Genomic DNA, 12,766 nt, shown 5'->3' on the forward strand with positions numbered 1-12,766 from the left:
CTAGAAGAAAAACACAAGGATGCTGGAGGAACTCAGCAGGTCAGGCAGCATCCGTAGAGAAAAGCAGGCAGTCAATGTTTCGGGTCAGGACCCTTCTTCAAGACTGAAGAAGAATTATAGAAAAGCATTGGTTCAGAGATTAGAAATCTTTCTAGCAGAGGGCAGAATTGTTTTAACTGCAGACCATAACATTGAAAAAATCAAAATAACTCAGTTCGGAAAGGCAGTGAACGTCTTCAGAGGATCATCTGCTAGATTTAGTAGTGCATGATGAGCTAGATTTGATTAATTAAACTTCCATTAGTAAGGGCACCTTTATCAAACAGTGACAATAAAATTCAATGCAAAAAAAAAAACACAAAAGCTTTTAATATTCTTCATTTTGCCAGAGTCTACTTAGAATGAGATGAGGCCAAGGCTGACTACCATAAAAATGGTCAGAACCAGTTTTGGATAAAATTACAGATGAACAGTGGGAGATGATCAAAAATTAATTTGGTTCAATACGATTCCAGTAAATTATACAGAAAGTTCCAATTACCAGATAAATTTAGGAAACTCATTTCCAAGGCAAGTTGGCTAATTGGATCCAAAATTGGCTTGGTAATAAGAGACAGAAGGTGGTGGCGGAGGGTTGCTTTTGTGTTTGGAAGCCCATGACCAGTGGTGTACCACAGGGATTGGTGCTGGACCCTTGCTGCTGGATTTGAAATATTGGAGGTATGATTAGCATGTTTGCAGATGACACAAAAATTGGTCCTGTTGATAGTGGGGAGGATAATCTTTGGTACAGGAATGATATTGATCAGTTGGTAAATTGCGCAGATGGAATTCAATCCCAACAAGTGTGAGGTGATGTATTTTTGGGAGGGTCAAATAAGGGCAGGACATACACCGTGAATAGTAGGGTATATTGTAGACCTTGACATACAGGTCCAAAAATACAAGTCCAATGACATCAAGATTGGCACAACATTGTGGGCCGAATGGCCTGTCCCGTGCTGTACTGTTCTATGTTCTATCCCTGTAGGTGGCAGCACAGGTAGATAAGATGATGAAGGCAGTATACAGAACACTGGCCTTCATTAACCAAGGCACAGAATATGAGAGCAGGTTGGTCGGTGCAATTTTATCAAATATTGGTTCGGCCACAGCTTGTAAAGCGTGTGCAGTTTTGCTCGCAACACTATAAGAAAGATGTGATTACACTGAAGAGGGTGAAGAGGTTCAGCAGAATGTTGTCTGGTATGGAATATTTCTGTTTCAAAGAGAGACTGGATAGGCTAGCGTTGTTTTTCCTCAGAGCAGAGGAGGCCAAGAGGGGACCTGACAGAGGTATACAAAATTATGAATGGCATGGATAGGGAAGATAGTAAGAAACTTTTCTCCATAGCAGAACTTGTGCGTGCTTGCTTTTTAATGCCAGTGCTGCTGCTTTTAATGGGTTGTGCACATGTACCCCAAGATACTTCCTTACCGCTACTACATTAAAACATAATTTCCAAGGAATATGCCATTTCCTTTAATTTTCCAATAAATCACTTAAAGGACCAACTGGAGTTAAAGCTTAAAAACAAAATGTGCTAGAATTTTGCATTCTAAACAAATGAATTGAAAAGTAGAGAGGTTAAACTAGCACAAAGGTTTTAGTTAGACAAAGTATTGTGAACCTGTCTGGTCTGTACATTAAAGGTTAGAGTTTATTGCATATACACATGTACTAAAATGTGTACGTAATGTGTAAAATAAGTACATGTGCACTTATAAAAAGCTACTGCAGAATGTGCAAGAAGACTTTACATGGATGACATCCATTCTGAAATGTTTTCTCTCAGGATAAAGCAAATCAGTGCAGTGGTGTGGTCAGTACAGCCGCTGCCTCACAGCTCCAGGTTCAATCCTGACCTCTGTTTCCGTCTGTGTGGAGTTTGCATGTTCTCCCTGTGACTGTGTGGGTTTCCCCTGGTGCTCCGGCTTCCTCTAACATCTCAAAGACATGCAGGTTGCTAGATGAATGAGCCCTGGTGAGTAGTAAGATCTGGGAAGGGTCAATGGGAATGTGGGGAGAAGAACGCAGGATCAGTGTAAAGAGGGGCTTGATGGTCAGCATGCATATAGTGAGCTGAAGGGCCTGTATCCACAATGTCTCTCTACGGCAATACGAAGGAAGGTACGGTGGGGGAGTTGGTGAGGGGAACAGTCCTGCTTTCACCACAGGTAGAAGTAGGAACGATATTCTTCTGAGAGAATTTATAGTGTTGGTTTAAAATTACAACACAGAACCTCGCAGTTCTGATGCAAGGTGATAGACCATAAACCAGAACTGTTTCTTTCCACAAGCTGCAGCCTGACCTGCTGAGTATTTCTACAACTCATTTTATTTCAGATTTCCCACACCTGCAGTATTTTGCTTTTCAACATCTCCCATGCTCCCTTTTTTTAAAAAAAGAAAACAGCACTTTAATTTCCCTCTGACTGGTATGCACAAAAGGTCTTTATTTGAAATAGTCCGGTCAAACTTCAAGAGGCAGACATCAAATTGTACATTAAAGGGATAAAGTCAACAGCTATTAAAAAAGTACACAAATGCCAAGTGTTTTCTTTGAAAAGCCAGCTGGTCACACCCTCCTCTCAGAGGGCAGACGTTCTCACTTCCCAATTCAGGGAACTTAACACATTTCTTCCCTGTTCACTCTCAACAATCACTGCATTTCATAACATCAGCTTTACCTGGGAATCCTTGATCCAGGAGCATCTAACATTTGGGAAATAGGCCTGTAGCAGCTTTTGAACAGGCCATTTGAAACTGCAGGTCTACACATATTGTTACCTGTACTGTACCTGCTGCAACGACAGACCCACACCCACCTGTACTGTACCTGCTGCAACGACAGACCCAAGCCCACCTGTACTGTACCTGCTGTAATGACTGACCCAAGCCCACCTGTACTGTACCTGCTGCAATGACTGACCCAAGCCCACCTGTACTGTACCTGCTGCAATGACTGACCCAAGCCCACCTGTACTGTACCTGCTGCAATGACTGACCCAAGCCCACCTGTACTGTACCTGCTGCAATGACTGACCCAAGCCCACCTGTACTGTACCTGCTGCAATGACTGACCCAAGCCCACCTGTACTGTACCTGCTGCAATGACTGACCCAAGCCAACCTGTACTGTACCTACTACAATTACAGGCCCATGCCCACCTGTACTGTACCTGCTACAATGACAGACCCAAACCCACCTGTACCTGCTACAATGACAGGCCCAAGCCCACCTGTACCTGCTACAATGACAGGCCCAAGCCCACCTGTACTGTACCTGCTGCAACGACAGAGCCATGCCCACCTGTACTGTACCTTTTATAATGACTCAAGCCCACCAGTACTGTACCTGTTATAATGACCCAAGCCCACCAGTACTGTACCTACTACAATTACAGGCCCATGCCCACCTGTACTGTACCTGCTACAATGACAGACCCAAGCCTACCTGTTCTGTACCTGCTACAATGACAGACCCATGCCCACCTGTACTCTACCCTGGTCTAGAGCTGCATCTGAACCTGGATCCGTTCATGGGCCTGGAAGATCAGACTGGGTCCAACACAGTCCCTGGATATTTCACTCCTAAATCCCCGCTAGGCTCAGGAAAACAGAGGGAAGTCAAGTCCCACCGCTAGTTGCTGCAGTCATGCTCTCACTCCACATGCAATGCTGTCCAGTTAAGGAATTCTCAGCCCTGCCGGGGATAGTGTGGCCAAATGAGACAGAAACAGACCTTGGCAGCAGCAGGTGCAAAGAGTCAAACCCCACATTGTGCACCACAATATTAGTGTATGAAGATGTTTGTCATTGCAAACGAGATCGGAACAAGGGGTCATAAAAATAAGTCACTAATAAATCTGGTAGACCATTCTGGAAGAACCTCAAGCACAGAACAGGTGAGGGGCACTCAACCTGCGGACATTGTTCAGACTTCCAGCACCTGCAGTGTTTCTGCTGTTTCATGAAAAATAACTGAGGGGAAAAGTCATGTATTAAAGGGAAAGTCAGAAAACCACAATAGGGATAAAAGGAATAGGATTGGGTTTGATGAGAGGTGGTTGGAGAGCGAAGCATCGACAGGTCCAGACTGAATGGCCCGTTGCACTGCTACATAACTTGGCAGTGTCTATTTATACAGTATTTCCAACCTTCCACCTGACATCAAATGTTCCACATGGGAAACCAAGCAAAAATGAAGGTCATGAAATTGGATAAAATTGGCAAGATGCAAGCACTGATCCAAGTCACTGAAACGTGACCATAGGGTATGAAAGAGTAAACAAAAAGATAACCGTAGAGGAGGAAATTTTGCTTCAGCTGACCGCGTCCTCGTTGCGTGCGGACTTCTGATTGGCTGTGTTGCTTCTTTTCAGCGCTTTGTTTGAAGTTGACCAAGTCAGCACAAGAGTAGTTATTAAATACAGAATATTTTCAGGGCAACTCAAGTTTCCCTGATCATTTCAAGAAAGCACAGAGCTGGGGTGAGGCCCCAGATTGAATCATCTCTATTTAGTTAGTGGCATGCAAGACAACAGCACAAAATCAGAGCCAAACCATCCAGAAGAGAACCAAAGTAATGCTTCCTCCACAGAGACATGGGAGCAGCATGCGAGCTCAATAATTATTTTGAACTTGTTATCTTTTTATTTCTCTCCACAAGCAATGAGGCATTTGAAGCCAAGATGGGATGGACAGGCTTCACATCAATGATCTCATTCAATAGTAGAACAAGATCGAGAGGCAGAACTTTAACATCTTGAGGTGGAATCCAAGTAGGAATCTGTGTACTGTTAAGACATCAACTTCCAACAGTTTCTCAACTCAGGACTTGTCCCATTGGTCTAGAACCTGTCTTACAACTCTGTCCAAGTGCTCCAGTTTCCTCCTGCATTCCAAAGACATACAGGTTAGGAAGTTGTGGGCATGCTATGTTGTCGCCGGAAGCGTGGCACCACTTGCAGGCTGCCCCCCAGAACACTATGTAAAAGATGCCTTTCACTGTGCGTTTTAATGTACATATGACTAATGAAGAGATCTTATAAATTTTTACATTAAATTTTATTTACAGTGTCGTAACAGGCCCTTTCCGGCCCAACGAGTCCGCGCCGCCCATTTTTTAAACCCAAATTAACCTACCCGTACGTCTTTGGAATGTGGGAGGAAACCGGAGCTCCTGGAGGAAACCCACGCAGACACGAGAGAACGTACAAACTCCTTACAGACAGCCACGGGAATCGAACCCCGGTCGCTGGTGCCGTAATAGTGTCGTGCTAACCACTACGCTACCGTGCCGCCCTCTCCTCTAAACTTGGTCATCCAAAATTCTGTTGTCAGCATCCTAACTTTCACCATCCCATTCATCCATGCTGTGCCTGGCAGGAGTTCCATGTGTTGTTTTTGAAGGAGATCATAGGCCTATTAATCTACCATATGTAGAAACTGTTATTGGGGCATGTAAACTGAGCACTTGGATAAACTAACATAGGCAACCAATATAGGCAGGCAAGTCATGTCCTAACATGCATCTGAGTTTTGAGGCAAAGACTCTGGAATTTATATGGACTTCCGGAAGCTGTTCCATGCAGCCTTACACAGGACAAAATAAAAATCAGGAGAGATGAAATTAAAAGATTTACTATGATACAGGAAGTGCAAATTTGTGGAAATAGGAGCCAATGAAATTGACCTAGAGGTCTTAAATTATTAATGCTTTTGACAGTGCTGACAGAGAAATCATGTCCATTTCTGGGGAAAGGGCAAAACTGAAGGAGGAAGTCATCCACTTTGAACACGAGAAAGGTGGAGTATTTTCCAAGTAGTGGGATGTTAGGAACGAGAGGGGTTTAGAAGTCAAGTTTGAAAATCATGGAGATCTATGGACAAGTGAAAAGGCTAATGGAAAGTTGGCGCCTATGTCATGAGGGAGCACAAAGGAATGGAACACATGTTAGCTGTGAAGTTCTGCCAGAGCTTTGTCCAAAGTATTGGACAAACTAATTGGAACTAAATTTTCTAAACAAAAATACATTAACCTTGGAATAGGTGCAAGGCCGATTCAGTAGTTATTGAGGCTAAAATATTACACTGGTTTGTCCGTAATTGGTTTACATTTACACCACCCCTTAATCTTGAATATCTGATGAATAGGGCAGACTTCATATTTCTTCTGGTGAGTGATTCCATGAGGAATACAAATGTTTAAGAGGTGGTCGGACAGGTTCTTAGATAGGAAAAGGCCCAATGCAGGCAAATGGGAAGAGTGTGGATAGTCATCACGGTCGACATGGGTAAGATGGGCTGAAAGGACCCATTAATGCACTGTATGATTCTATGACTCTCAATTTCAAGCTTAAAAATTAAGTGATTTAAGTGGTGACATTTTAAAATCATTCTGTATAGACTAATGGGAACATTCCCACATTAATAACAAGCTATCGATGCTGCAGGTCAATTAAAAATTTCAAGATTGAAAGATTTCCATGGGCAAAAATAATAAGGATTATGAAACAAAGCAGATGGATGGAATTGCAATGTAGGTTAGCTGTGATCTAACTGAAGGCAGGGAAGGTTCAGTGAACTAAGGAATCCAATGCTGTTCCCATGTTTCTAGTGCTCCCTCAACCACTCCCGCTCACCAGTCAGTACCACCCACATCTGCCTCCAACTCTTCCCCAAGCCATCCCTCCCCTCCTCAGCCAGGTCTCCCTGCTCCAAACCTATCTGTGTTTGCAGCATGCCCATCCCACCACTGCTGGTGTTAAGCTGATGGATCAGCATCTAGTCATGTGGAACTGCAGCGATTCAAGTCCACATCCCACCTGCAGAGCAGAACTTCCCTACTTTGCTTTGTAATCCTGAGTACACATACAAACACACTGAAATACCCACCACAGTCTGATGCCCTGGAACATGGGCTCAGTGCTCCTTTCTCCCTCCTATTAGTTTCTTATGCCTTGATGTGACTTGGAAAGGTTCCTTTTATCCAGGCTGTCCCTATTCTTTCTTGGGCTGTTGCGAAGGTCTGAGTACTGCAGGGCTGCCATTGATAGCATGCCCTGAATGGCCTCTGTTGTGCTTGGAGATGGTGGCTGTACCCTGAAATGCAGCAAGGAAAATGGTTGGGCGTAGGTAATGTTTTCTCTTCCCAATCACCCATTTACCCATTTGTGTCTCTACTACCGAGGAGTCTGCACAACCTACCCCACCTCCACCAACACAGTCACTGTTGTTTAGGGTATTAGGGATTTCTATAGTATGGCAGGAGATTCACTCATTCAATGTAATGTTTTGGATTTGGACCAAGCCCCACAATCTGACCTCAGTGCTGTTCTACTCTGGAATGAGGAGTGGAGAAACACACTATTCAACTCTGAAGTCTGTCTTGTCATTCACTGCAGCTGACTCGGAACTTAGAAATATTATAAACAGATGATAGTAATAGATTTCACAAGGACATGAACTGGTGAAATAGGCAGACACGTGGCAGATGCAGTTTAATACAGAAGGAAGGATTCAGAGTGTTAGGAAAAATGGAGAGGTAATACAAACTAAACAGGGTAGAGGAACAGAGGTATGCATGATAAATGGAGAAAGTCATTTAGCATTTGTAGCAATGGTTTTAGCAGCTCAAGCATAAAGTACAAAGTTAGGAAGTTATGCTTAATCTTTTAAACTGGAAGTGTGTTACTTTCTGGGTATTTTCAGGAAGGATGCCAGGTCCCTAAGAAAGGGTAGAAGAACTAGAATGGTACCAGAGATGAGCAAGGATTTCAGTGATGTGAAGAGTCTACATAGAAAGCATTGTTCTCCACAGTGCAAGATAGCTCCATGATTTCAATATATTTATATAAAAAAGTTTTGATAGACTGAAATAAGGACAACAGCTTCCTGTTCTGAGGGTTAGTAACCAGAGAACGCAGACTTAAGAGCTAGAGGAAGACCAGGATTTTTTTTGTTTTAAAATCCGAAAGGGCTACAGGGTGGCAGAAGAAAGCTAGATGTATAGTTTAAGGAGAAATGTTTATAGGGCTACGAGGAACAGGAGCAGAATTAGGACTCCCCAAGCCTGCTCCACTATTCAATAAATTCACTGTTGATCTGATCTTGGCCTCAGTTCCACTCTCTCCATAACCCTCTGCGTTACTCTGTCAAAAACCTGCCTCTCTCAGCTTTAATTATACAGCATCCACAGCTCTGGGCTGGTGAACATCTACAAGAAGAGACCCTTAGTGCAGAAGTTCTTCACTTCCATACTGAATGGATGATACCTTATTCTGAAATTACAGCCCCTTGTCTTCACTCATAAATGGCCAGTTTTAATTCATAAAGCAACCTTGTTCAGCAGTTTTCCCCTACCTCCTCAGAGGAAGCTTAGCTGCACTCAGCCTGCTTTTTAAATATCTCAATTACATCAACTTCCAAACTTGAGCTATAAACAGCTTCTCAGCACTTACCTTGTTAAGCTCCCGCCCACCACCCCCACCCCAACACAGAATCCTGCATTTCAATAAGAATTACTTCCCATTTTTCTAATCTCAGCCACCTGCACAATCATCCAATGCAAGATAACCCCTTCATCCCAGGAATCAATCTCCTTAAATAAGTATACTCCTTAAATAAAGTCACAGAGTAATACAGCATGGAAACAGACCCTTTGGCCCAACTAATCCATGCTGACCAAGATGCCCATCTAAACTGGTCCCATTTGCCCGCATTTTTGCCCATATTCCTTTTCGATCCGTGAATCTGTCCAAGTGTCTTTTCAAAGTCATTATTGTACCTGCCTCAACCACCTCCTCTGGCAGCTCACTCCATATACCCACCACGCTCTGCCTGAAGAAGTTGCCCCTGAGGTCCCCTTTAATCTTTCCTCTCTCACCTTAGTCTTGTGCCCTCCAGTTTTTGATTCCCTTTCCCTGGGAAAAAGACTCTGTGCATTCACTTTATGTCCCTCATGATTTTATACAAAATTTTTTTTGCACTCTTTCCAGCTTAATGAAGTCTTTCATATAACAGGGTAACCAAAACTGTATGTAGTACTCCTGTAAATCTGCAACATAGAGACTAAAACTGTACACATTGCTCAAGGTATGCTCTCATCAGTTGTACCAAGATTCCTCTACTTTTATAATCTATTTCCTTTGCAACAAAGGCCAACATCCCATTTGCCTTCCTAATCATATGCTGTACCTATATACTAACAAGCTGTTTTGTGTTCAAGGATACCGCATCCCTATGTACAGAGTTCTGTATCGTCTCTCTCTCCATTTAAACCAAAGTAGAAACTTCACATCTCCCAAAATAATACTCCACAAGCCAAATTTTTGGCCCACTCCCTTTGCAAACTGTGCATCCCCTCACCAACTGCTTTCCCACCTGTGTGTTGTCAACATATTTACATTTGGTCCCTTCATCTACGCCATTAGTATAACTTGTAAATAGTCAAAACCACAGTACTTGAGCTCAGTGGCACTCCACTAGCTGTAGCTTGCCAACCTGAAAATGAATAATTTATCCTGACTTGATTTTCCGTTAGCCGATGGACTGCCCCATGCTGCCAGTTCTTTACCTTGTGCAAGCAATAGGGTGGGATTGGAGATAGAATCTTACTGGATTGCTGTTTGGAAGAGGCAGCACACATGAACTGAAAGGCCTACATCTATGCAGAATTAATCTACAATCCTCTGAATTGGGCCATGATCAATTTCTCTTTCAAATCTACTTGTCAGCCTTTGTTCTAAATTATCTGATAACCTTACCTCAAACATCTATCAAACTGTCTTGCTAGTTCCAGGTTTATCTCAGTATTCCCAACTTCAAGTGAAAGAGGGAAGAACTTCAGATTTTCACAATTCTTTGGAGGAAGTGCCTTCATTCATTCATGGCTGGCTTTATGCAATCTTGTTCAGCAGTCCCTCTCCAGAAGAAGCCATTTAGCTGCATTCAGCCTGTCATTTTAAATGACTCAAATGTCTTCTAAATAAGGAGCTATAAACCAACTTTAAGTTTTTTGACCATTCTCAATCTTTGCTTCATATCCTCTGTTCAATTCATCCTTCAAGGCATAGTGCCCTGAACTAAATGAATTGCTCCCAATGTGTCTCACTAATTTCGTGTACATTGGTATCAACTTCTACATGGCATTTATTGCCTCCTTGAGATGAAGGCTGACTGGGCCGTGCAAACAGCAATTTTGAAAACAGCAGAAAAATGGAACATTTGTCCCAAAAGGCGGGTATTTTTGCTTCACAAGTCTCCTCCTGTTGCCTTAATCTGAATTTAACATATCCTTCTATTCCTTTGTATTTCATTTGCTTATTTAACTTCCACATTCTAACCAATGTTGAATGGCAGAGCAAGTGAGCTGCTGTTTCCTATGTTCTAACTTTGCATCTATGATACCCTGGATAAGTTGCATTCTGTCCCCTCGTCAGAGGCATCGATATAAACGTGTCAATAAGAGGTCAAACTATGCCTCGCTGTTTATTTCCTACCCAATTGCACCTGATAATTGGTCCTTAATCCATGTTAGACTGTTGGCCTCATCCACAAGCAACCCAAATATATGTAATCACTTATTGTTTTTGAAAATCTAAACACACTATTGACTAGTTTCATGTTATCTGCCATGCTAGTTACAACTCAAAATCTATTTCTCATCCCCATTTACTTTAATCAATCACTAAGTGCCTTGCTACAAACACTTCTAATATTAAGCTTTAAACACAAGAACATAATAACACAAGTAAATAGGGATAAGAGTGGGACAATTGACCCCTCAAGCCTGATGGTTGATCTGCCCCCAGGCCTCATCTCTTCTGTGCAGTTTCTTTAGCCCTCAGTTCCCTGATCTTTTCAAACAATTTATGCGCTTCCTCTTTGAATACACTTCATGACCTTAACCTCCTCTGGGCAGAGAACTCCAGATATTCACCAATCTCTACGAGAAGTTCCTACACACCTCAGTTTTAAATATCCGCCCTTCCTAATCTTGCAACTGTGCTCCCTTATTCGAGTTTCTCCCATTAGTGGAAACACCTTTGTCCTGACCCCTTAATGGATCTTGTACATTTCAATAAGAACATTCCTCATTCTCCTAAACTCCAATTTCTTTAGCTACTCGTGAAAGGCCAACCCTCTCATCCCAGGAACTATCCTGGTGAATCCCTTCTGGACTGCCTCCAATGTCAGTATATCCTTTCTTAAATAAGGAGACCAGAACTGTGCTATACTCCAGGTGCGGCCCCAGCATTGCCTGATACAACTGTAACAATACTTTCCCCGTTCTAAACTCCAACCCTTTCGCAATAAAAGGCAAGATACCATCTGTCTAACTACTTGCTGCACCTCTCACTAACCTTTAGCAATTCCTGCACAAGAACACCTAAATCCTTTATACTTCACTCATCTGCAACCATTCTCCATTTAGATAATAGTCTGCCTTTAAATTAATTGAAGTGTATAACCTCACGCCTCCCACATTAAATTTCATTTGCCAAGTTTTCACCCACCCATTCAACTTATCTATATCCTGTTGCAGAATCCTAATCTTCTTACTTGAACCATGCCTTCCCAACTATTTTCATGTCATCGGCAAACTTGAGATACTTTACACTCTGCTCCATCTTTTAGGTCACTAATATAAATCGTAAATAATTCAGAGCCAAGCACCTTGGGGCACTCCACCTGAAAAAGACACATTTATTCTGACTGCCTTCTGTGAGATAATCAGTCTTCAGTCCATGCCTAACACACTTCTCCCAGTACCATGAGTTGCTATCTTGTGCAACAGCCTTACGTGGCTCTTGTCACATCATCAGCAAGTCCAAATTCACTGCATCCACAGGCTCCCTATCAACTGTTTATTGCATTGTCAAAGAACTCTAGCAAATTTGTTAAACATGATTAACCTTTCATAAAATAATGTTGATTTTGTTCAATCACACTAAGCTTCTCTAAATGACAAGTTATTTCTTCCTTGATTATTGACTCCAGCATATTGCCAACGACAGGTGTTAAGTTAACAGGCCTATAGTTACCAATTTTTTGTCTTCCTCCCTTCTTGTCACCTCTGTTGCTTTCCAATCTCCTGGAGTTTTGAAAAACCTCTCCTTTTTCGATTTATTAAACTTCCCATCATTCAAAACCCCCCCCAGACCCCTTTTAATTAGTTTAAAACCCTGTCTCTAATCCTTTTCACCAGGACACTGGACCCAATACTGTTCAAATGAAGCATGTCCCAACAAACAGATCCCTCTCTCCCTAGTACTGGTGTCAGTGCCTCACGAACCAGAACTCATTTCTTCAACACCATCTTTCCTACTAATAATCAGTCCAACTGACTTACTCTACCTTTTGAAAAACCAAAGAAACTACAGATGCTAGAAATCCAAAATAAAAACAGAAAAAGCTAGAAACACTCAGCAGGTCAGGTCACATCTGTGGGAAGAGAAGTGGAGCTAATGTTTCAGGTTGGTGACCCTTTGTCAGAACTGAGAAGGACAAAAAGAAGCTCATTAAGCTGCAGGGAGGGAGAATGTCTCTGACTGGGTAAAACCAGGGTGTCCGTGGGCAATAAGCTGTAAGCAAGGTTATCTGGTCACTGAGTGAATGGGAGCAGTTGGAGACTGCGAACGTAGGAATTGCAAAGTGCAGAGCAGGAGGACATGCCTGACAGGTCAGGCTGGGCATGTCATCCACTCCCAGTGGAGGGGGG

The 12,766-nt window shown here is 42.6% G+C and overlaps 1 protein-coding gene across 5 annotated transcripts in view; it reads right to left on the bottom strand.

Annotated features, from left to right (window-relative positions):
• The window catches only part of LOC127578313 (lysine-specific demethylase 7B-like), an 85,711-nt gene that overhangs the window by 2,408 nt on the left and 70,537 nt on the right, over positions 1 to 12,766 (bottom strand). For 4 of the 5 annotated variants that reach the window (XM_052030202.1, XM_052030200.1, XM_052030201.1 and 1 more), the window contains exon 17: positions 6,940 to 7,146. The exons of the other annotated variant lie outside the window; for it this stretch is intronic. In XM_052030202.1, coding sequence (XP_051886162.1) covers positions 6,990 to 7,146 — 157 coding nt within the window. In that variant the 3' untranslated portion in view covers positions 6,940 to 6,989. The remainder of the gene's footprint in view (positions 1 to 6,939; positions 7,147 to 12,766) is intronic. 5 annotated transcript variants of the gene reach the window in all.

Source organism: Pristis pectinata, chromosome 15 (genome assembly GCF_009764475.1).
Source record: "Pristis pectinata isolate sPriPec2 chromosome 15, sPriPec2.1.pri, whole genome shotgun sequence".
Taxonomy (NCBI): Eukaryota; Metazoa; Chordata; class Chondrichthyes; order Rhinopristiformes; family Pristidae; genus Pristis; species Pristis pectinata.